Source organism: Equus caballus, chromosome 12, assembly GCF_041296265.1.
Source record: "Equus caballus isolate H_3958 breed thoroughbred chromosome 12, TB-T2T, whole genome shotgun sequence".
Taxonomy (NCBI): domain Eukaryota; kingdom Metazoa; phylum Chordata; class Mammalia; order Perissodactyla; family Equidae; genus Equus; species Equus caballus.
In genome coordinates, this window is record NC_091695.1 from 2,806,169 (window position 1) to 2,830,735 (window position 24,567).

The following is a 24,567-nucleotide window of genomic DNA, read 5'->3' on the forward strand; positions in this document are numbered from 1 at the left end:
CAGGCCTTGAAAGGTAAACCTTTGGCCAGGGTGACCCTCGTTGCCCAGCTAGATGGGGAGAGATGTAAGATGGGGTCTTCTTTATTCCTTTGTCCCTCGGACATCACCCTCACGGAGCTGGATGATGCCTTTGTTACTGAAGGACTCTTTTTAAGCTGGAAAGTGTTCTGTCCTCTCCGTGTTTATTCTCACATCTGTTCTTTTTTTTAAGATTTTATTTTTTCCTTTTTCTCCCCAAAGCCCCCCAGTACATAGTTGTATACTCTTCGTTGTGGGTCCTTCTAGTTGTGGCATGTGGGACGCTGCCTCAGCGTGGTCTGATGAGCAGTGCCATGTCCACGCCCAGGATTTGAACCAACGAAACGCTGGGCCGCTTGCAGCGGAGCGCGCGAGCTGAACCACTGGGCCACGGGGCCAGCCCCTCTCACATCTGTTCTTAATCCCAGGGACTCTGATCCATTGTCAGGAAGTTTCTCCTCCAAGCAGTGAAAAGCCTCCGGAGGCTAAGTTATCTGACCCACGTTTATTTATTATCTTTTTAGAGCTTTTTCCCCTCCAGATGCGTCTATAGAAGGATCAGTCGGGGATGTCTTGGTTTCCTGCTTATAGATTCTTTGGGATTTTCATTCTCATCAGATGCACACAAGCCACCTTCATACACACGAGCACGTGTTCCATAAACAGACAAGTGAAATAACCTGGAGAAAACTTTAGGGGATAAGATAATTTCCTAATCCCAAACTCACTGCCTTGTTTTGCCTTTTTCCTGTTGTTCTTAGTAATACATTTATTTTAAAGGGCGAGGACAGACACTTGGAATTCTCTTACTCTTGGTAGTGCCTTTTTCCCTGAAAGCCTGGAGAGTGTTACAGACTGGGCGCTCTCCTGCTGCCTCGGGACTCTGGGAGTGAGGAGAGCATTCCCGTGCCTCCCGCAGCCTCATAGCGCCCTTGTGAGGCCAGACAAGTTTCCTCATAAAAACCGAATCTGACGCGTGCCTTTTCTTTATGAAGATGTCCAGGGCTCCAGGATGACTGTCCAGACCCCAGCCGCACCTCCTGCCACACCTCTGTGTCCCAGACACCCTCGCTGCTCCCAGATCTCTGTACACACCATCCCCTGTCCCAGCTCGCAGCTTTTCCTTGGGTCATTCATTTTGCCTCGAATGCCCTTTCCTCTCCTTTTCCAACACCCTCCTCCTCCTCTTCATAACCCGCTCACCCAGCACCGCCTCGTGTGGGGCCCCTGGTGCCCAGGCTGTGTGGGTCACACTCCTCTCTGGAGTTCCTCCTGCCCTCTGGCCACCCCCCACCCCCACCCCACTGATTGAGCGTCCACTGCTGGGCAGAAACTGTTGGAAAATACTAGTGACAAATCATAGCTAATACTTGTAATAATACTGTGTAATTCCGTCTAACATTAGCTGCTTCATAATACTGTATTTCATAGTATAAGATCAAGTAAAAATAGCTAATATGAAATATATTTGACATTAGCCAGTACGGTAATGACCATCATAGCTAATGCTGCGTTCCAGAGAAAGTTGTAGGCAGTTATTATATTGTCTCCCTTAATCCCCACGGCAGCCCAGCGGGGCGGGTCCTGTTAGTGTCGCCATTCACTGATGAGGAGGTGGAGGCACCGAGAGGTGAAGTAACTGTCCGTAAACCACATGGCCTTGGAGGGGTTGTCCCACGTCTGAGCCGGGCAGCTGACGCGCCAGCCCATGCTCCTGCCTGCGTCCCGCGCACTGGAGGCAAATGTTCGTGCAGCTTAGCTTGTTCTGCACTCCCTGCATCGCATTGCAGTCACCTGCCCGTTGTCCTTTTTCTTCTTCTTGGCCGGGTGCTCCTTAGTCGGCGCTTCTTGCTAACAGTAGGTGGGTTTGAATGCTTGAGTCACTTTGCAGCCCCCACACCTGGTCCTATGTGTGGCATAGAGTGAGAATTCACATTAATGGAACGAGGAACTGAAAGAGAAGGCCTTGGACAGTCTGAACATTCCGTCGGTTTCCACCTCCCTTTTCCTGGGGCCGTCCATGCACGTGAGGAAGGGCCGTTTGTAGAACCGTGAACCGTGTTAGGGAGGGAGGAGTGTGTCAGATCCCTCCTAGATATCACTCATTATGCTGTTTCTCTATATACACAATCTCGTATTTTCCAACAACCGATGGGATCTGTGCTATCTTTCTACCCCTTTTACAGATGGAGACACTGAGGCCAATGGAAGTTAAGTGACTTTGTCCAAGGTCTCAGCTATTAGGTGGCAGAACTGGGATGGAAACCCAGATGCTTCGTACCCCCTAACCTCTTAGCCCCAGGGCTAAGACCTCTTATTCCAGCTATCGAGGAGGAGATGTGTAGAAAGAATTCGCTATCCGAGAATCTTCTGGCAATGCTGTTTCAGCTGGAGGCCTTCTTTCTGGGTTTAGATTCCAGTTAGCTTGCGCTCTTTTGCTCTCTCCACTCCCTGGTGTGTCTCTCTGAAGCAGGCAATATGGCATTTTAGGAAGAAATAATGCAGTGTGATTTCTGATCAGTGAAGCTTGGAGCCCGCTCCAGAAGTCACGCAGAGTGAACTGCTGGCCAGGCAGAGGGCTTCCTGCATGGTGGATTTGCAAAGGCGGGAATTCCAGGCATGCGCTCGGCCTGCTGGGCCACTTGTTGTCTGCTTTGGGACCACAAGGAAAGGCCTGATTTTTCTCTCCCAGACTCTAGGGAACCAGGCATAGTGCTTTTTAAAAGTCTGTTATTTTTATAAGGCTCTTTTTTGCTCCCAACCATGAAGTCATTTTTGACTTTTAAAAGGAACCACAGTTTGACTTTTTACAAAATAAACCAGGGGACTGAGCAGTTTCAGATCCATTGCTTTTTGCAAAGCTTTTAGCCCGCGATGGCTGCATGTGGGCCTTCACCTCGTGGGGGTGGCGGGCGGGTGGCGGGGTACATGTTGATTCAAATTATATTAATTTTATAATTTGATTTTTTCTAATAGACACTTTAGCATCTATAATTCTTACATCTTGAGTGTGAACTGAATTGCAAGGAGCTCAAAGCACATTTCTTAAGAGAAATAGGGTTTTTAATTTTTTTTTAATTAAAAAAAAGATACCAGGTACTTTTACCGATATGAGAAGTCAGTTTGTACTGACCCCCTTTCAGTTCTTCCATTGCCTCACTGTCGCTGCCTCCAGGCCTTTGCACATGCTGTTCCCTCTTCTTGGAGCAGCCCTCACTCCACAGTCCCACCAGCACTAAACTGTCAGCCGTGGCGTAGCTGTCTCCTCTGTACCCTCATTCTCTGCAGGATGAGACAGAGTTTGAATTACCCTTAATGGGATGAATGACTAATGCGTCAGGCCTCAGACTGTCTAAGCTTTACATTAGTTTCCACCTTAGCCGTGCGTGGGGTGCCTGCCGAGGCCGCCTGTGCTCTGAGAAGCCTTTTCTGTTATCAGCCTCCTCCCCAGTTTGAGATTAGCTGTCCTCTAGCTCCCCAATCAGAGTACTCACAGGCCTGCGTGCAGAGGCTCCCTTGCCTGTCTGTCCCCGGCTATCGGGCGGGGAGCATTGTTGAATGCCGCACAGCTGACCCGCTGCCTGACAGATGGCAGGATGCCCAGGAACGTCTTGCTATTTGTTGAGAGGGGGCAGTGAAAATCTTTTGAACTCTATACCCTGTTTTGTGTTGTTCACAGATAAAATGCAAATCCTTAAGAAGTGGACAGAATTGGTTAAGAGTTTTAAAGTTCCAAAAGGGCCTTTTTGCTAGGACAGCAACCGTTTGAATATGAGTCCACAGCTTTTTTTGTGTAGAGGAGAGTTATTTTGTATCTTGCACATGAACGAGGAAGAAGAGAGAACCTGTTGAAGTGGGGAAGATCATAAAGAGGCCTGTGGTTTCCTTAGGGTCGTCTTCTTGTGGTAACTACGCTTCCTGGGACGAGTGTTAGACTTGACCACCACTTGAGGGAGTGGCTCCCACACTGCCCCTGCGGCCAGAATTGTTGGAGTGGCTGCTGGTCTGTGCAGTGGCAACACCAGGAGGAAGGGCGTGAGGAGGTCATTTGCTCTCTGGGCACAGACATAGGCAGACCCTGCCCGAGAAGGGTATTCACACTTTAGGGTTCGTTGGAGTCCTGTGTGCTTAGTAAAACTGCAGACTGCTCTTGAGGCCAGGCCCAGCAAGCTGCATTGCACAGACATCCCTGGGGACCCTGCTGCAGCTGGGTCGCCGCCCACTCTCCAGGACGTGCTGCCTACAGGGTCGGGGGTTCTGGGGAAGCGCTGGCAAGTGGGGCAGCCCTTGGAGTCAGCGCCTGTCCTTTGTCAGGGCCCTGAGACGGGACAGTGCAGCCTGGGAAAGTCAGCTCAAGGAGCGTCTCCTGGAAGGAGGGACCCCTGGCATTAGCTCGTGAATAGTGCAACTCAGGGAAACCAATTCCAGCAAAGATTGGTGCCTGGCAGCCGGTGCAAATTTAAAAAGATAAAAAGAAGAGACCTGGTTTTCTTGATGGGCTAGGAATGTCCCCCACTCTGCACAGTGATGAAATGCACAGATGGTGAAGTAGAGGAAGACAGAGATAGAGGAGAATAATGGAGCACTGGAGGCAGTAAGGTCCGGCTTAATGTAAACACAGAGGGACGGGGGTGTGTTCCCAGCCTTGTGCCTCCAGGAATGTCATTGCCGGCCCAGGAGGCTCAGCCCGTCTCGGACAATCCTGGGCCGGAGGCTTTTCCTGTAGCCAACTGTGGGCAGAAGACCGTTCCTAGGGGAGAGGCAGTCGATGATCAAAAGGATGCCAAAATGTGAAATATGCACATCCTTTGACCTAGTGGTCATACCTTTAAAGAGATATTGTACAAGTGGGGAAAATAATATATAGGTCTGGATGTACATTGTTACTTAAAACCCCTCAAATATCCCTCAGTGATGGGACTTGCAGGTACCTAGATGCAGTAAAACTAACCCGAACCATTAAAAGTGAGGGTGGACCTGTAGTTATTGACATGAAAAGATGTCACAATATGTTGTGAAGTGACAAAAGCAGTTTTCAGAATAACATAGTGTTTTATGGGTGCAAAACTGTATACTCAGATTTCCGTTTATTAATTCAGCCCGTAATTATTACGTGACCTATGTGCCAAGCACTTTTCTGGGCAGTGCAGGTTCAGGGCAAACAAGACAATGGTCCTTTGCTGCTCGGAAGTGAAGTGCTTGGAGCCAGCGGTGTCGACATCGCCTGGGAGCGTGTTAGGAACGCAGAACGCCAGGCCCCGGTCCGGAGCTGCCGCATTTTAGCGCGTCCAGGACTGTCCGTTTGCACAGCCTAGTTTTGAGACCATGCTTCAGGAGCATGTTTACCAAAATGGCCACAGTGGATTGCCTGGGCAGTGGCAGTTTGGGATAATTTTTGCATTGGCCTTCGTACTTTTCTCTGTTGTCGGGATTTTTCACAGCGAGCTGTGTCTTGTGTTTACAAAGTGAGGATGGTAATTTTGCAGAGGAGCTTAAGGCACCTGCTTCTGGTTCTTTGGGCTGTCTCGACACATGCTGGCAGGATCCTGGAGCAGGAATGGAGGTGCGCAGAGGGCGGAGGTGGCAGCTGTGGCCCATTTGGCCAACCACAGAGGTCTGGAGGAGAGACCCTGAATGCTGCAGCTGTGGCTGGAGCTGTCACCGCGGCCTGAGAGCTGCTGCCAGCTGAGGAGCTGAGCTGATGATGTTCTGGCTGAGCAGAGGCCCAGCGCTCCGTCCCCGTCCCCCTCCTTTCTGTGGTTGCTTCATGGGGAGAGCCCGGCTGCAGCCGTAGAGTGCAGGCCCCCTCCCGGGCCGCCATCCTGCAGGACCAGCGGGCAGCCCCAAGCCCCACCAGGGCAAAGAGGGAGCTACAGGCAGGATGCCCGGTGAGGAGCGTTTCTGCCCCAAGCCTTGGAAAGTTCTGGTCATGTGGCAGAGGGTCCCTCAGTCTCATGACCCCTTTTCTTGGGGTCTGTCTTGAACATAATTCCTGATGTGGGGTTTGGCAAGGTTGGCCCCACCGCACCCCACCTAACGCGAAGTGTTGTTCAAAGAGGCTGGACTCCGGGCATGAGAAGTGGATTCTAGACCAGTCTGGTCCTGAGCAGCTGTGTGACTTCGCCATGTCCTGGACTGCCTCCTTGGGCGGCAGCTGTCTCATCTGTGAGAGGTGCGAGTCGGGTACTGAGTGAAGCTCTGTGGGCTGCCAGCTGTGCTCCAGACGTTCCACGTGGAAGCATCAGGCCTTTGTTCTGAGGGCGTCACAGCCCGGTGACGTCGGGACACTTCCTGGTTCCCCTCTGGTTCTGATGTGATCCCCAAATCCCAGTCTGAGGACTGTCCCCTCTGCGTTCGGGATGCTAAGGCAGCCTGTCGTGTAGGGTGGTGGTGTGGAGAGGCTCTTGCACATTTGTTTGTTTGCGTCCTTGCTGGTAAAGTAAAGAGCTGGCAGCCATGTTAGTCCTTCCTCCACTCCCATGTAGTTTTTAAACCTTTTTGATCTTACTGATCCGTGAAATCCAGAACAATGACAACCAGGCTGTAAGGAGGGGAGGACTCAGATCAGGAAAGAAACCAGCCCCCGGGGAGCCCGAGTCCGGCCTACTGCTGGAAGAGGCGCTGCCTTGACGAGTCCACTGGGCGGGTCCTGGGGAGGGTGTCCTCAAGCCCTCAGTGGACGGGAGCCACCCCGTCCGCCTTGCTCAGGGCGATTTGAGACACCGTCCGTCTGCCGTCTTCCACCAGGGGCTGCTGGGTTTCCTGCTGAAGTCTCCCTTCATGGAGATGCGGGCGGGGGGACAATCAAGACTTTGTCCAGAATCCCTGAGTCCCACGGGGCTGGAGCAGGCAGGGAGCAGCCGACAGCTGCTGTCAGCACTGGCTTCTCTCTGAGCCTCTGCCAGGCGCTCGGCCGGCCACCTGGATCCCCCTCAGTGGTCGCTTTGCGGGCGTCTGATGGCACAGATGTAAGTCATGGCGGGACAGGCTTCCTCTGACCGAGAGGCGAGCGACCCTCCCTGACACGGCCGGGAGGCTCATTAGCAGTTCCTGAAGAGGGCCAGGGGCAGGGCCCGAGAGCCGGTTAACCGAACGGTAACTAATTCGCTTATGATTGATACTCATGTTCTCACTCTCTTTTCTCTTTCTTTGTCTCAGTCGAGTCCTTGGGCGTGGACTGGGCCTTAGGGGGTCTAAGGAGGCGGTAGAGAGATGAGTCGAGAGTGGGGTTTGGGCCCTGACCCCTCGTTAGCAGTGTCGAGCTGCTGCCCTTCTCCACCTCGTTCTTCTTATCTGCAAAATGGGTTTTTGTGAGGAGGGGACGAGCTGATATCTGTAATCGTGGAACGCAGTGCTCAGCCCCTCCTGAGCATCTGGCAGATGCCAGCTCCTATTACCCCATCCCACCCTCTCCTCTCGTAGGCTCCTTTGTATACTGGGCAGGTGTTTGGCACCTGCTGTCGGCGCTGGACAGCGCAGGTCCTTCCACAGGTGAAGGAAAGCATTCAGACGAGTGTGTGTTCATCAGTTGAGTGGCCAACACGAGTTGGCGACATCCTTCCTCTGAGGGAGAAGAAAGAAAGCAGAGGAAGGGCTCCAGTCACTGAGGGTGGAGTCGGTGTTCCTGCTGTGCAAGTCCTGTGGAGCTGGGGTCCGTGCCGCCCCCTGGGAGAGGGCATTCCTGGCAGAGGTGACGGCAGGGCGCACAGGCCCTGAGGTGGGACGTGCCTCAGGGGCTGGGGGACGAGCTGGAGGCATCGTGGCCAGAGCACGGAGAGGGCGTGGGCATGGACCACAGAGGCGCCCGGGGCTGCGTGAGGCTGCGCTGGGCTTCAGGCTTTTCTGGGGCGAAGGGAGGACAGTGACGTTCTGAGTGCAGGTGACATGTTGAAGGTTACAGAGAAACGCGCTCAACTTGGACGCCAAAGCCTGTGGGTGCCTTTCTTGCCTGACCCCTAGAAGGATGACCAGAGCAGGCTGGCTGGTGCTCTCCTGTGAGCATCCATCTCTGGGTCTTGCCTGTAATGGTTGTTACTGTGCTGTTAACTTAGTACTGACTTTCTATTCCCACATCCCCTCTACGCTTATCAATCGGAATTCTTCTGTAAGGGAGAATTTTCCCTTCTCCCCCCTTCACTGATTTATTCAGCAATTTGCGGCGTCGGTGTGGACTCAGAGGTGTGTGTTTTCTTCTCTGGGTCACCGTCTGGTGCTACTCCCGTTTCTTTGGTTGTTCAGTTTGTTCCAGCTGCGGCCACTGGACCTCCTTCAGGTTGACTCTGTCCTTTTTTGTGTCTCCATCATATTTTGAGCATTTCTTTACTTTCTGGCAACAGAAGACACTACAGGTTCACCTTGTTTTTTCCCCCTGGAATCAACCACTTCTCCAGGGAGCCCTGGTTTCCTTTATGGGATAATGGTATTTACAAACCAAGATCTGGGTGTTGGGTGCACTCATTGCTATTGGATTGTGTCGCTTCTAGTCTTTCTTAGCAGATGCAGCTGGGACATATGTGTGTGTACACTAATCCACGCACACACACAGATCACTTCTGTCTGTCTGTCTCTCTCTCCATCTATCTATGTGTCTATCTATGTATCTATCATCTATTTATCTGTCTTTACAGACCTTGAGTTCATACTGATGCCTTCAATTCTGGTCCACAGCCTCAGGGCTCCTTTTAGCCTTCCCACTTTCCTTATTTGTAACTTCTTCCTCTGATAGTGAGAAACCTCACTCGTATTATCTGCAGGATATTAACTTATTTATTCAACCCTCGTGCACACAAAAGGTAGTTTCAGAGTTGTTAATCCACACCCCTGTGACAAACATATACAACGAGAGTGGCGTATTTGTGTTCAGTGCGGTTTTTCTTCAGCCTTGTAGAAGCCAGTCAAATAACGTTTTCCTGAGTGACTTCGGCTGGTTCTTTTCTTCCCCACCCCCTTCACTGTGGTGCTTTCGCTCATCTGTAATGCAGTTATGTTCCTTTGTTGTGTTTATGTTCCATTTCGAGTCTCCCACACACACGTGTGGTTGATTTTAATTGTTTGCTTTTGGGGAACGTGAAATGCTATCACGGTTCTAAGAGCGAGAGCTACACAAATAGACTGAGAGAAATGTGCACCCTTCTCGTCTCTCGTTCCAGTCCCGTCCCCCATTCTTTCCACCCCTTTCCCACCCACCCCCGTAGGTAGCTAATCTCTTTAGTTTCTGCTTCAGCCCTCCTGTATTTGTTTTGCACAGATGGGCCAATGTGTGCGTGTTTTCTTATATCCCCTTTGGCTCTACAGAGGGTTGAAATGCTATAGATACTCTTTTGCACTTTGCTTTTTCCATTTAACAGTATATCCTGGAGATCACTTGATAGCGTTTCACAGAGATCTTCCATAATGAGCTTTTTTAACTTTGATAGTTGGAAAAAAAATTAGCAGTCCAGAGATCAGTTTCAAAATTCCCTAAGCCTAGTGGTGGTGATGATAAGAGCATGAGCGCTGCCGTTAAGTGAGTGCCTGCTGTATGCCATGCTCCGTGCTAAGCGCTTGCTGTGATCATCTCATTGAAGGAGTCATTGAAGCTGTTGAACCTGGAGCCCTGAGGGGTGGGTGACACCCCCAATTTACTGATGAGAAAGCTGAGGCTCAGCAATATCTAGAAACTTACCCAAGGCCATGAAAACAGAGCTGCCGTTTGACCCCTGGACACTCCCCTGTTTGTGATTTGGGAAGAGCACAGCAGCAGCATCACACAAGTCCAGATCGAAATGAAGCCATAAGGGGTTTTAAAACCTGGCCACTTCCTAGGCCTTAAAACTGTTCGTTATGGATCGACTGCTGCCAAAGTTGGCGTGTTACTGATGGCAGGAACATGACGGGAATTTACTGCCTGTTTGTTCCAAAGAAATGGCCCTTCTTCTCAAGGACCAGAGGTCCTGCCTCTAAGACAGAAGATGAGGGAGATGCTGGGTGGGTCCTGCTGCCTGGGAGACAGCAACAGATCGGATCTTAGCCCTTGTAATCGCAGGCTAGAGCAGCCAGCGCCGTCGGTGGGAAGTGCATGACCCCCCAGGCTATGTGGTCAGCGGGACCCTCGGCCAAGCCAGGTCCACGGCAGTTTCTGTTAAAACTGTTTGTACAGCAGGAGTGGAAGAAGAATATCTTTGAGTGGGAGTCTGGCTTCTGTTTTGAGAAGTGATAGCCTTTGGCAGGGAGGCAGTACCCTTGCATTGGTTGGGGGTGTGGCTTCTAGAGTCTGAGTGCCGCAGGCTCCACCCCAGCCCCAGATATTCCAGCTGTGTGACCCTGGGCCAGTCACTTCACCTCTCAGAGCACATCTGTGAACTGGGGATGGGAACCATACCCGTCTTTGTTGGGGTCCCCAGGGCCACCCCGGGTTTGATGATTTGCTAGGAGAATGCATAGAACTCAGCGTAAGTCATACTCACGGCTAAGATTTATTACAGCAAAAGGAGACAAAGCAAAACCAACAAAGGGGAAAAGTGAGGGAGTGAAGTCCAGCTTCCCGGAGTCTCTCCCAGGGGAGCCTCCCAGGGGCACTTAATTCCCCCAGCCACAAGTTGTGACAACACGTGAGAAATGTTGTCTTCCGGGGATGCTCAGAGCTCCCTGCGCTCTGAGTTGGTACCGGCGCTGGGCAGGCAGGCACCCTCTGCCTCGGAGGTACCCACATCCCAAATCCCACATCCCAGAAGCAAAGCAGGTGTTCGGCGTCGAGCGCGCTGTCTGCATCAACACTTTAGGCACAGCGAGCGTTCTTAGAGAGAAGGTGCGAACCCGGCCGGAATCCGAGTTCCAGCCCAGCAAGGGCCAGCCCTTCCCAGGACAGCCGGCTCAGGCCTGTGGCGCTAATTCTTTCCTGCACCCCATCGCAGTGGTTGGCTGCTGGATGGCTTACATGAGATGATCCACGGAAAGCCGTGGCCACACTGTCTCGTGAGCACCAGCTAAAGCAGACGATTAGACAGTCAGGGAATGAATTTTGGATGGTTCTTCTGCAGCTCAAGAGCAAACTCCATCCATCGTCCGTCTGCTCACCCATTCATTTCTTTGTTTTGTGCCTTCTGATTGAGCCCTGTAGGTGCAGGCGTGGTGTGTCCTCTGTGGGACGTCCGCTCCCTTCCTAGGGGATGGTGCGTGTGGGCTTCCCGTCCGGTTGGGAGTTGAAGGGGGCGGTGGAGTGAGAAACGCTTGGGACTTTTTAGTAGGTGCAGAAGCCCCGTCTGTACGCTCGGAGCTGGCGCGAGGGGTATGCAGTGGCGGGCACTTCACTTGCTGACGCCTCGCTCTGTGTCTTCTTTCCTCCCGCAGCCAAGGCTAAGTCGAAGTGCGGCCCCACGTTCTTCCCCTGCGCCAGCGGCGTCCACTGCATCATCGGCCGCTTCCGCTGTAACGGGTTCGAGGACTGTCCTGACGGCAGCGACGAGGAGAATTGCAGTGAGTGCTGGGCTCACCCGTGTGCACCCTGTTCCTTCTGGCCGCCCGCCGCCTCCCGGCTGGCCTCTTACTCCACTTCTCACCCACTCTGGGCTCAGGCCCCAGATTCTGTTTGCACTGCTGCTTTCTTGTGTAAATGCTTGGCTACCTTGTGTCAGGGACCCCCTAACGCACCGGCCTCGCTCAGACTCTGTTCTCCGTTTTGACAGTGGCTCTGCACATGCAGGGGTATCATCCCCGTTCACAGAGAAGGAATCAAAAGTGTGGAGAGTGGTGGCCTCATCCAGTGCCGAACAGCTCGCGAGCAGCAGAGTCCATTCTCGCCTCGTTGAGCCCCTCATCTGATGGACTCTACCGCTCAATGTTCATGTGCTTGCTTGCTTTCCTTCCTACTTGGAATTCTTTCAAAAAAGATGTTTATATATTGATTATATACACACTGTAAGAAAATATTTTTGAAAAGACGTCCAAACAGTATAGAAAGCTAAAGTTCTCCACTTGTGACCATCGTGATTCTTTTTACCTGTTATATAATATTCCATGGTATCAGGACACAGACAGCCAGCCGCCCTTGTTCTATCTACCCCACCTTGACCTCTTAGCGGCCTTGGTATTGATCTTCACTACTTGGTCTGGACGTGTGCAGTGCCTTCCTTGTCAGCATCTCTGTGTCCGGAATCTCTGCACACACGCAGCAGCCTCAGTGGCCTGCGAGCGTTCCTTCCCCATGTTTGCACCATTCCAGCTCTCCCAGCAGGTGCTCTGTACCTGCCACTGGTCACTTGGTCGCCACTCACTGTTTCTTCTTCTTTCCTGTCCCCTTAGGTGTGTAGACTGCTGGAGCCCTTGTAACTGGAGTCGGGTCTGGACAAATTTACGCCTTTCTTCTGTGCGCTTACATATTTTAATAACATGTTTTTCTTCTGATTATTGTAAAGAACTTGCAAAATATGGAAAAGTGTAGATAGGAAAACAAAACTGCCCAGAATGAAGCACTGTTAATATTTGGGTTATTTTGTGCCAGTCCTTTCTCTCTCTCTATTTATGCATACATATATCTCTTCTCTAATGTGCTCCGCTTTATTATTTTAATGAACGGTCCTCTTTATTGTGACCATTTTCTCATGGGATTAATTTTTTTCAAAACATAAGTTTTAGCGACATAGTGACTATTTTGATAAATTGATTTTCCCTTACCCTGTGGTTCTGGTCCCTGCAGAGGACGGTTGCTGTCTCCTGTGTTATTTACGTCTTTCCAGAGAGCAGTCATGGCTCTGTCCTCCCAGCAGAGCCGCGGGGAGTTTATAACTCTCCCATGTGCCTTCTGCTATTGCCTTATTTCATTTTCTGGGTCCAAATGGCAGAAATGTGGCCTAGCCGCTGGATTGTTGGATAGTTAGTAGAGCGACTGAAATCTACCTCGGCAGGGAGCATGCCTGTCACTAACAGGGGAGGGGCCTGACTGCAAAGTGACTCCTAAGCTGGAGAGTCTGGCCTCAGATTTGTGTCCCAGCCTAGTTAAGCATGAGGAGGGCGTGCTGCATGATCTCCTTCACGGTGGTTTCCTTGTCGTGAGAATGGGGGTGCCGAGAGCCTGCTTCCAGGGGTGGTTGTGAGAATTACGTGAGATAATATCTGAAAAGTGCTTGGTGGAGTGGCTGGCACAGAGTAACTGATTTAAAAGATATGTAGTCACCTAAAGCAAAGCTGTGAGTGACCAAGGGGAAGACCATATTTACTAGGATTTCCCCGTTGGCTTAGGGTGTCCAAGGCTGTACGTGTTTCGTATATCATTTAGTCTGTTAGTAAGTGTGTATCAGCCTGATCTCAGTTTCCTGCTGTCCATGAGGACTTTATAATCTAAGGGGCAATTTCATATATATATTCATACATGCTTGTGTACTAGAGAGTAATTCAGTAGCCACAAAAAGCAAGTGAGATGCATTGTAGTATGTAGATTCTAAATGATGTGCGATCCAGTGCCCTCCCTGCCGTAATTGAAGACACTGTATGATTTAGATGTTTGAACATTGGTCTTTAGTTGTCTAAGTGAGTAAATTAGATCCCTTCCAAATTTGGTCAGTGAGGATTAAGCTAGCATTTTCCTCTGGCATGTCTAGCGCTTAAAAATAGCAGTTGTAACTCACTGTTTTGAAAACTGGTAAGTAAAAGGAAAGAATCAAGCATTTATACCTCCCTTACTTCTGAGTAATTAAATAGCTGACTTAGGAAATTTCCTTTTCTTTTTGCAGGGGAAGATTTGCCCTAAGCTAACATCTGTGCCAATCTTCTTCCTTTTTTCCTCTCTCCCCCTGCCGAAGTCCTAGTACATAGTTGTGTGTAGTTGTAAATTCTTCTGGTTCTTCTGTGTGAACTGTCACCACAGCATGGTTACTGGCAGACAAGCGGTGTGCTTCCATGCCCGGGAACTGAACCCAGGCTTCCGAACCAGAGGGCACGGAACTTTAACCACTAGGCCTTCAGGGCTGGCTCAGGAAAGTTCTTTTTCTTGAAGAATACCAGCTATAACAGACGAATGAGAGAATGAGAGTATTTATTTTGTAACCCCTGATGAAGCAATGGTTCATCAATGGCTTCTAAAACCATTAGATATAATATTGATGGGCGCTTTGTAATGGATGGATCAGGCTGAAAACTCCCGAAACCGCAGTCAATCTTTCCACAGACAGCTTTAGTCCATGATGCGCCACTTCAGGTAGAATGGAGAGGCCTGTCACTCTCTAGATCTCTTTATGTGATAGCTGTCTTAGGCGGTAATTGCCATATGTTAAAAACCCCAAAAGACAATGTTTTAATTTTTGCTTTAGATTTTCAAATATATTTTAAAGAACTCCAAAGGAGAAGAATAGTCTCTTATATTTACCCAGATATTTACTATTTTGGTTTCTTTTCCTTCATTCCTTATCTTCCAACTCTCCCCTGTTATCATTTCCCTCCTGTCTGAAGCACTTCCTTTAGCAGTTCCTGTAAAGCAGGTCTGCTGGCCACGGAGCCCCTCAGTGTTCCCTCATTTGAGAATGTCTTCATTTCACCTTCATTCCTGAAGGATGTTTTTACATGTGGAACCTGGGTTGACAGTTCTTTTATTTAAGCCCTTTAAAAATGTCGTGCCGCTTCCTCTGGCTTCCGTGGTTTCCGATGAGGAATTTGCAGTCATTCGAATTGTTTCCCATCGAGAACTTACTCTTTTTCTCGGGCCGCTTTGGAAGCTTTCTATTTTTCTCTTTAGTTTTCAGCAGCTAGATCCTAGTGTGTCTGGGTACGCGGATTTCTTTGAGTCTGTCCTGTTTAGGGTTCTATTTGAACCTGTGGGTTTTTTTCTTTTGCCGTACTTAGTACATTTTCAGCTATTACTTCTTCAGATATTTTTTAAGTGCTGTCCTCTTTCTCCGTTTCTTAATGGGACTCTGAGAACTTTAGATCATGTGTTCCTGTCCCACAGGTCCCTGAAGCGCTGTTCATTTTTTAATCAATCTTTTTTCTTTTTGTTGTTAGATTGGATGATTTCTATTAATCTTTTGTCACGTATGCTTTTTCCCGTCGTCTCCAATTTGCTTTTGTGCCCGTGCAGTGCGGCTCTTTTTCATTTCAGTTACTATATTTTTTAGTTCTAAAATTTCCTTTTGAGTCTTCCTTATATCTTCTGGTTTTTGGCTGAGGCTTTTTGTTTTCCATTTGTTTCAAGAGTGTTTGTGGTTACTTGGTAGAGTATTTGTATAACAGGCCCTTTAAAGTGTTCATCACGTAATTCCAACGTCTGTCTTATCTTGGCGTTGGTGTCTGTTGATTATCTTTTCCCATGAGAATTGAGATTTTTTCCTGATTTTTCACATGGCAAGTGATTTTGGATTATATTCTGGATATTTTGATTATTGTGTGCAACACTCTGGGTTTTGTTTAAATCCTACAGAGAATGCTTGTATTTCTGTTTTAATGGGCGCTGGCCCTGCGGGGTGAGGCCACAAGCTCCTGACAGCCCTCTGTGGGCTGCGGTTGCGATAGTTTCCAGCTGTTTCTGCAGTCCTCTTTGCGTCTGTCCTGCGCGTGTGCCTCCCGTGGTCAGTCTGGGACCCGGGGCGGTCGTCTGTGCGTTCGGTTCTCCGCCTCTTTGGTGAGTTGATTAGGAGCAGATCCGTGCCTGTGCATGAGGGGACCAGCCTAGGAGTGCATAAATAACTTTATGGACTTACTTTCCCAAGTTCCTCCCTCTTTGTGATCTCTCTGATACTTTCCAGTTTCCTCGGGCTCTGAGACGGACGGACAAAAGTAACTTAGTGCCATTTGAGTGCTAGTTCAAATTTTGGTCTTCTTCCCCATTTGGCCTTCTCCAGTTTACTTTTCAGAATCTAAAATTTCCTGCTATGTGTATTCTGTCCAGGTGTTTTTTAGCTGCACTCAGTGGGAGGGCCAGGGTGGCTGCGGTTACTGTATCTAACCTGGAGTTGGAACCTCCCGCAAGTCGGTTTTAGCATCACGAGAAAAGAGACAGCCAGGTGTTTTTTGCCTTCTGATATGACCCAAAAGGCACGCACATCACCACTATGAGGTGTTTCTGCCAAAAACATCCGTCCTGAATCTGATAGAGCATCTAAGTCTGTCTCAGTCAGTTTGAGCTGCTGTAACAGAATACCGTAGACGAGGTGGCTTAAAGGACAGAAACGTATTTCTCACAGTTCTGAAAGTCCGAGATCAAGGGTCCCAGCATGCTTGGGTTCTCTGTGTCTCTGTCCTCACGTGGCCTTCCTTGATGCGTGCACACAGAGAGGGAAATCCCTTGGCTCCTCCTCATCTTATGAGGGCACTGACACCATCGTGAGGGCACCACCCTCATGACCTCATCTAACTAATCGCCTCCCAGAGGCCCCACCTCCTAATACCATCCCATTAGGGGTTAGAGTTTCAACATAGGAATTTTGGGGAACACATCATGCAGTCCTTAATACTAACCATTGATTTATGGGAAATTGAGGGACAGAGGACCGTGTTAATGACCCCATGGGGAGAGAAACTGCCAGATCCAGAATGTGGGAAATTCTTCAGGACTCAGTTTCATCCATTAATAAATTCTAAGGAAAAAAACAGAAGAGGGAACCTATAGGCTGACGGAGACTGAGAGACAGATCAACCAAATGCGGCGTGAGGACCTTGTTTCAGTCCTGACTCACCAGCTGTTCAAAAGAAAAAAATGGAGATAATGGGAAACATTTGAATTGTGGTTAGATATTTGATGATAGTAAGGCATCGTTAATTTTTTAAGTGTGAGAATGGTATTCTGTTTATTATTTTTTAAATATCCTTATCTTTGAGAAATACATACTGGAGTCTGTGAAGATGAGAGTACATGATACCTGGGACATGCTTGAAGCCTTAGGGGCAGGGTCGTGGACGGGAAGGATTGAGACAGGATTGTTGGGGAGAGGATAGTTATTAAACAAGTGGTTGGAACATGGGTTCACCATGCCAGTCTTTATTTTTGTACATGTATGAAAGTTTCTGTAATAAGATGGTAAAAAGAAAGAAAGAAAAGATAAAGGGAAGGTGTTGTAGGGTGATGTCTTCACTTTTAACAGGTAGCGGGAGAGTGGCATTTTTAAAGAGCTCTGTCTCTGGATGTTTCTGACCTTTGACTCCTGGCCCGGGACTGAGGGCAGCGAGAACCGGTGTGTCCTCGCAGAGGTCCCAGTGCTGCGCTCTCACCTTTCACTTCCCCTCCTTTCTCATTTTGGCTGCATTTGGCCTCTCCCTTGTGCTCAGACTTCCTTGGCTGAAGCTGAACCCCAGATCGACGGGCAGCACAGCCCTCACCCTGATCCTCGTTCGTGAGGGAGGAGACTGCCAAGAACTGAGGGGGTGGCGAGGTGCGGGGGCCACGATGGCAAATTAATTCAAGCTGAGCATCTTCTGCTGCTGCTGTCAGTGTAGTTGTGCCCAGAAAAACCTCTGTGTCCTGGAGTCTGTTTCTTCCACTGATGGTGAATTCTTGCCCGTCCCCCTCGACGGCTGAACCTTTAGCCGGCGTAGCCGTGGTTTCTGTTCATGGAGCCCCTCGATGCTGGTGCACTTCCAAGGCTCCATTCGTGTCAGTCAGCTTGGAGCCTGCGTTTCCTCTTTGCTCCTCAGCCAGTCCCTCAGTGGAGCCTCCAGGAGCCGGGCTGGGCATCGATGGGCCGGGTGAGTGGGGAGTTGCAGTGGAGGACTCTTCCGCCCAGTGCTCCCAAGCTCCATCGTGAGCCTCCTTAAAGACTGGGTATGGCCTGCTTCTTCAGGGAAACGTCTGTGGTTTGCCGAGGCTGGGCTGGGCCATCCTCCTGTGTGTTCGCACACCATCTCGGGCCTTTGCCAAACGAATGCCACCTAAAGAGAGGCCTGCCCTGATCACCCTGTGAGGAATGACTCCTCTCACCCGTCTGCCGCTGCCTCCTTCCTCTCTTCCCCTCAGCACTTAGCACCAATGTGTTTATTTGCTGTCCTCCGTGAGTGACAGCCGTGAGATGGTGTCGTGGTGTGGGTCACAGCTCTACCCCCAGTGCCAAGTGTGTTGTCTGGCGCAGCCTTGGCATGCAATAAATACACATGGAATAAATCGCTCTTCTCATGCTGTCTTCATGCGTACCGACTTGTCTGTCTCCCCACCAGAATGTAAGCTCTTTAAGAACACAGGCTGGGTTTTCTTGTATCCCCAGTGCCTAGGACAGTGCCTTATTTAAAGGGAATAGTCAGTAGTAAATGTCTGTTGAATGAATGGACCAAGCAGCTGGTCAAAGGGTTAAAGAGGGAAGGCAGCAGTCGGGCTGTGTTCTTAGCATATGGAGGTCTTGATCCTCTTCCCTGGTTTCAGATGTGTACCCAGGGGGCACATTGAGACCATCGTTGTTCAGGAACCCCAGCTCCTACCTTCCTTCAGGCTCTCCTCCTCTGTCCACAGTTTCTATGCCAGGTGCCATGCAAGGTGCTGCAGGGGACGTAGAGCTGGGTCTGATGCATGACCCTGGCATTGTTGAGGTTATACGCAAGCAGCGGGGCCAGAAATGCTCACGCCCAAGTAATTATAATACGGGGTTGACTGTCGGGAGTGCTGTTGGAGCAATGATGGGAGAGAGGATTTCCCTCTGGGCTCATCAGTGGGGGCTGTTGAAGGAAATGGACCTAGGAGGATCGGTACCATTAAAAACTTGGCAGCACAGTTCCATGGGGTATTTTAGGCCCAGGGCCCGGGCAGAGGCTGGGAGGTACGCAGACTGTGCAGGGCATGGGAATGTACTTGGCTGACAATTACTGAGCATCTGCTGTGTACATGGCATGTTTCTATGTGCTTTACACGTGCAGCCTCATTTTAGGTTGTTAATGTTATTAGTCCCTTCCTATAGATAAGGGAATGGAGACAGAAAAAGGTTGAATAACTTGCCAAAGGTCACGTAGTAAGTTGCACAGTCGAGATATCAACCCAGGCGGTATAAATCCAGGGTCTGAATTCTCCACCACTGTACTAATATGTATCCCCAATAGTAATAATTATAATAAGCATTTATTGAGCACCTCCTGTGGGCCACGTGCTATTCTCAGTAACTTGCATGTATTATCTCACTTAATTTTCACAGAATCTTGTGACATAGGCCCTATTTTTATCCCCATTTTACATTTGGGGAAGTTGAGGCTGAGAGATGTTAAATAATCTTCCTAACCTCACGTAGCCAGCAAACCGTGGAGCTGAAATTTGAACCCGAGTGGACCTCAGTGTCTCTCTCCTCACCATCGCAGCAACACGTATGCTTGGAGCGGTAGGCCAGGCTTCGGAGAAGTTCAGAATCTGGGACGGTGTTTTGTACCCAGGGAGGAGCTGTTGAAGCTGAGCCAAGTGCAGGGTGAGCAGAGGGAGCAGGTCACACCCGGCTGCAGCCTGGGGAGCGGGGCCATGGGGTTCCTTTAACAGAGGCCGAGCCACAGGAAGAGGGCGAGGCGAGGGCGTCCGTTTCCGATGTGCAGATTTGAGGTGACGGGTGTTCAGGCAGAGGTGTCCGCAGGGCCTCCGGAGAAGGGTGTCTGTTGCTGGAGGAGAGGTGTGGGGAGCCGTCCGCAGAGAGGTGGTGGTTGAAGCAGTGAAACTGGGTCAGAGGCAGGCTTGGATGTTGGACAGGAGGTGGCCCTGCCCAGGAAGCCTGTGTAGGCAAGAGGAGGCAAACTGCCGTTAGCAGTGAGTCAGACTGCTTCCCTGGCACCGAGCGGACGCCAGAGGGGTTTGGAAAATTCAGATCCTTGGAGTCCTCAGAGGCTGGGAAAAGGCTAGTGGGTTGAGGAGTGTTTGCTCCCACCTCTTGCCCAGAGTGGCGGCCCCTTCTCCTCCTGCAGATGCGGAAGGGGTCTAGCTCCAGAATGTGGCTGCACGTGGGCCCCGCTCTGTCTCGTGGGCGGGGGCCGCTGGGAGAGGCCTTGGGGAGCGGACTCTGAAAGGAAGGCCAGAGCTTGCCGCTGGCACAGACAGGCCACCTCTTCCCTTTTGCAGATCAGGGCTGCGAGCGTTTTCCAGGGCGCAAAGGGAGCCATGCTTGTTAATGGATGGATTATTTGCAAGCAGACTTGGGGCCAGGCACCCTCCATCCTGGAGCAGAGGATGTCTTGGAGGCAGCTCCGTCGCCCCTGCTTGCCTGGTTTCCAGGGAAATTGGGGCTGGGAAGAGAAAAAGATCCCCTAGAGGCCATGAGTTGGGATGCTTGGCGAGAAAGCGGGCAGTAAGCAGTGCAGGATGGGGAGCAGATGGGAAACGTGGGGGTTGGTGTCGAGGAGTTTCTCATTGATGTGTTTTGTCAAGGACTCTTTGAGGCGGGAGAGAGGCCAACTTCACAGACTTTAAATGGATTAAAGGCGACATTTCCTACGTCCTGCTGGAGACAGATTGCTTCATTTCCTGTCTTAAAGCCGGTCAGTTGCTTTTGGGCGAGCGCAGTGGGCCCCTGGTCCTTCCCTTCAGATGTGGTTGAAGTAAATGCCGCCGGCTTAATTAAGCACTGAGCTTAACCTTAACTCGTTCCTCCCTCCCTCTGGCAGGGAGAGACGCGTTCTCTTCCTGAGTGTTGTGGGCTGGGAAACAGAGCCTCAGACCCCGTGTGTGTCGTGGTCATAACTGAGACGCTTCTGAGTCCACAGTTGAGTTTTTGAAGTTGACTCTGCAGACAGTTTTCTCCATCTATTTTGAACTAAATACAACGTTGCCCTCCCTACTTAACTAGTAAAATAATGCATTTTTCAGTGACTGGTAAACCTTAGCAAGGACACAGAAAACATGCATTTGGAGCACCTTAAATATTGCTAGAAGATGCTGAGACAGCATCCTTGAGTACCAAGCGTTCCTGGTCAGTTGATGCGCTGTCCGCGGGGTGGTTACTGCTGTAGGGTCCCGGTGAGGCTCCCTGGGACCCTGGGACCCCCGGAGACTGCAGCCCTGCTGACCTAGAGTCTACAGGGTTGGTCAGCCCTGGTCCCACAGACACGCACTGTGACATTTGGCTGAGCCTGGAAAGTAGCTGCAGAGGCCCTGGGAGAGGCATAGTGAGACGTGGGCTCCCTGGGGAGGTTTGCCGCTCGGGATCAGTGAGTCTGCCTGATAATGGGGCATTTTTGCCTCAGAGGACCGTTGTTGACAGGGATCTCTCCACGATGTGGTGCCTCTTGGCTTAATCAGTAACAGCGCAGGGCCGTCCTTAGGCGTGTTCATTTTTAGACTGGGCTGTAGCAGAGCCTTGCCTTGGCTCCTTTTAGAATTTGGCGGTCTCTTTTGAAACTATCTTTGGCTCCTCCGCTTTTGGAATTCTTAAGGTTGCTTTTTAGAGCCTTTCTATCTCCTCCCACGGTTGTCAGCTTTTATTTTTCGCTGGCAGTTTGTCTGCAGGGTGGCCATAGCGTCCCCTCTCCCTCCTAAGGTGCCTGTCCTTGGGAACCGGAACACAAACCTCGTTGGAATTTATGTAATTGGAGAATCAACAGACCCTGAGTGAGAGGCAGGCAGGAAGCTCCTGGCCCTTGAAGAGCACGAACAGTGCGACGTGTGTTTTGATGGTTCCTAGGCCTTTTTTGTGGCACGCTGCCGGCTTGGGGAGTGTTCCTCCAGCATCCTCTCTCTGTTTCTCTGCCCTGCGTTGGGTTTTGTTGGGTTCACAGTGTTTTAGGAGGAGCTGTTGACGAGGCGGAGTCCCAGGCGTGGTTGTTTGCCAGCGTGTCCCTGAGTCTTCTGCGCACCCGGGCTCCTGAGTGTGGGAGATGATGCTAAACACAGGTGTTTGTGGGCCAGCGAGACTTCTGTGGGGGAAGAGGAAAGGAAGAGGAAAGCGCGTCATCACTGGGGCATCTCTGCCAGCCTAGACTCTTAAAAATGTTCGGTGAAGCCTTTCACTGAAAAGGGAAGGAAAAATTAAATGAACAACTGCGTTCCCAACACCCCATTTAAAAAATCATATACCTATAGTTTTTACTCTATTATTTTAGCTATATTAACTATAGTTGATAATACTATATGCTATTGATAATACATATAATAATATAATTATATTAACTATCGTTAATAATACTGGATTGTATATTTGAAATTTGTTGAGGGAGTAGATCTTAAAAGTTCTCATCACGCAAAAAAATTTTGTAACTACATGTGGTGACGGATGTTAACTAGAGTTACTGTGGTGATCCTTTCACAGTATATACCTATATCAAATCGTTATGTTGTACACCTGAAACTAATGCAATGTTGTATGTCAATTATACCTCACTTTAAAAAATCTTATTACCATGTAGCCTTATTTGTTTCAGATTTTTAAAATAATAAAATGTTACCAAATATTATTAGAAGTCTGCAGTATACCTTCTGGGATCTTAGCTTTCTCCCTTCTCTCCAGAGGCATCTGCTGTCCTGAACTTAGGGTTGTTTCTTCCAATGGAAGTTTTAATTCTTTCCGTGAATGTTTTTGTATCCATCAATAATAAGTAGCGTGCGTCACTTCGTATAAGTGGTACGACACTAGACACATTCTTCTCTAACTTTTCTCTCTCACTTTTCTATTTGTGAGATTTATCCATCTTGACTCAGGTTCATTCCTTTTTCACTGCTGCTCAGCAGAGGTTAGCAAACTGTGGCCCGTGGGCCAAATTCAGCCCACCACCTGTTTTTATACATAAAGTTTTATTGGAAGACAGCCATGCCCTTTGTTTAGGAATTTTCTGTGGCTGCTTTGCACTACAATGGCAAAGTCGAGCGGTTAAGACAGAGACAAAGACTGAATCGTTTAGCAAAGCCTAAAATATTTACTCTCTGTCCATTTCCAGGAAAAGTGAGCCAGCCCTGGGGCAAGATCCTGTTGCAACAATGGACACATTGTATCTGTTCTCCTGTGGGCCAACCTTTGGGTCTTTGCTAATTTCTGATTTTACTCACAGTGCTTCAGTCAACATTTTTGTTTGGTCAGGATTCTCCCTGGAGCGTGCAGCTGGAAGTGACATCACTAGGCCATAGGGCGTGTGTACCTTAAACTTTCCCAGATGTTACTAAATTGGTCTCCAGGTGGCTCTACCAGTTTGCACTCCTGCCAGGAGTCCATGAGACTTCCCCTCCCACCACATCCTTGCCAGCAACCCAGTATCTAGACCTCCCATTGGCAAGGCTGGTGTGGTTCCAGATGCTTCGTTCCTGGCGATGACAGTCAGCATTTCTCCACGGCGTCCTTGCCGTCTGCATGGCTCTTAGGGGGTTGCTGGTTGTATCCTTTGCCCGTTTTTCTACTGAGTTGTTTATCTTTTTCCTTTTGAGTTGTGAGAGTGCTTTATATATTCTGGCTACTAGTCCTTTGGGTTATATGCATTAAAACCAGTCTGTGACTTGGTTTTCTATCAGTCTGGATTCTTTTATCAGAGCTGTGTCTTCAGGTATCATCAGTCTTAGTTCATCTTGAAGATATGTGTGGTCTGTATGTACACATACATATATACTCACACATATATGTAGTATGTACGTGTGCACACATATATGAGTTCTTTTCCTTGGGAAAGTTTGTGAGTGGAAAGGGTCCAGGGCTGAAGGAGGAAGTACATGCCAGCAGTGTCAGCACGGCTGATTCAGCACAGCCCTCCCCCCCGCCCCGCCCCCTGCGGCATCCACACAAGCTGCTGCGGCCCCATCTTGGAGCTGTCAGAGTGCCTTTCTGAGGCTGTGCGTTTGAGAGAGCTGGTTGTTGCTTATGCTTGGCTGCGTAGACGTGACCCACAAGGTCCCAGGGAAGCTGAAGGCCGCCATGGTGGGATGCTGAGGGGTTTGGAGGGCTGCTGTGGGCAGAAACCAAATGTGATTGTGGTTTGGGGTTTCCCCATTTTGGTTTTGGCTGAAGTCGGACCTTGCTTTCGGCTTGATCAGGCTGAATCGTTCTCTGGCCCACAGTCATGTGAATAATTAAAAGTTCCATTTTCAGGCCAGACTCCTTTTGTTTGACTTCGCACTCGTCCATCATCTTCAAAACCGAGAGCTCTGGCTTCCCGCCTCCCTCTGGCTCCTCTGACCTTTCAGATCAAACTTCGAGTCGAACAGTTAAAAAATAAAAGCCCCTGCAGCCCTTTGGGCTTACGGAGCCCTGTGAGGTTTAGTCCTTTCAGCCACGGTCTCCGTGTATCTTAACTCGGCAGTGAAGCATCTGGGGGAGGTAGATTACAGCTGCCACCTGAGGCTGGGGACCGCTGAGAGACACCGGGACGGACCTGCCGCTGATGCCATGGCCGTCTTCGCTGCTGGGCCTGGCGTCCCGCCCTGGTGCTCGGCCACCACGTGTAATGCAGGTGCAGCCTCAGTTTGTTACCCGAGATCGGGGGGACCCCTCTCCATCATCACCAACATCCCTCCTTCAGGGAGGGCCACACTCTGGGGGACTGAGGCAGACGTAGCTCGGGGGGAGCATGTCTCACGTTCCCTGAACCTGTGCACCTGTCCGACTTTGTGCTGCACGTGTTGTCCCCGTCATCTCATTCCATGCTCAAGTCAATGCTCGAAGTGGCAGGGCCAGCGTCCTGGGCCTGTGACCGGCACAGTCACGCAGAGCCCGTGCTTAG

General features: G+C 50.0%; 1 protein-coding gene across 17 annotated transcripts in view; it reads left to right on the forward strand.

Moving 5' to 3' along the window:
- The window catches only part of LDLRAD3 (low density lipoprotein receptor class A domain containing 3), a 417,721-nt gene that overhangs the window by 288,484 nt on the left and 104,670 nt on the right, over positions 1-24,567 (forward strand). For 13 of the 17 annotated variants that reach the window (XM_070229298.1, XM_070229297.1, XM_023653878.2 and 10 more), the window contains one exon: positions 11,347-11,472. The exons of the other annotated variants lie outside the window; for them this stretch is intronic. In XM_070229298.1, coding sequence (XP_070085399.1) covers positions 11,347-11,472 — 126 coding nt within the window. The remainder of the gene's footprint in view (positions 1-11,346; positions 11,473-24,567) is intronic. 17 annotated transcript variants of the gene reach the window in all.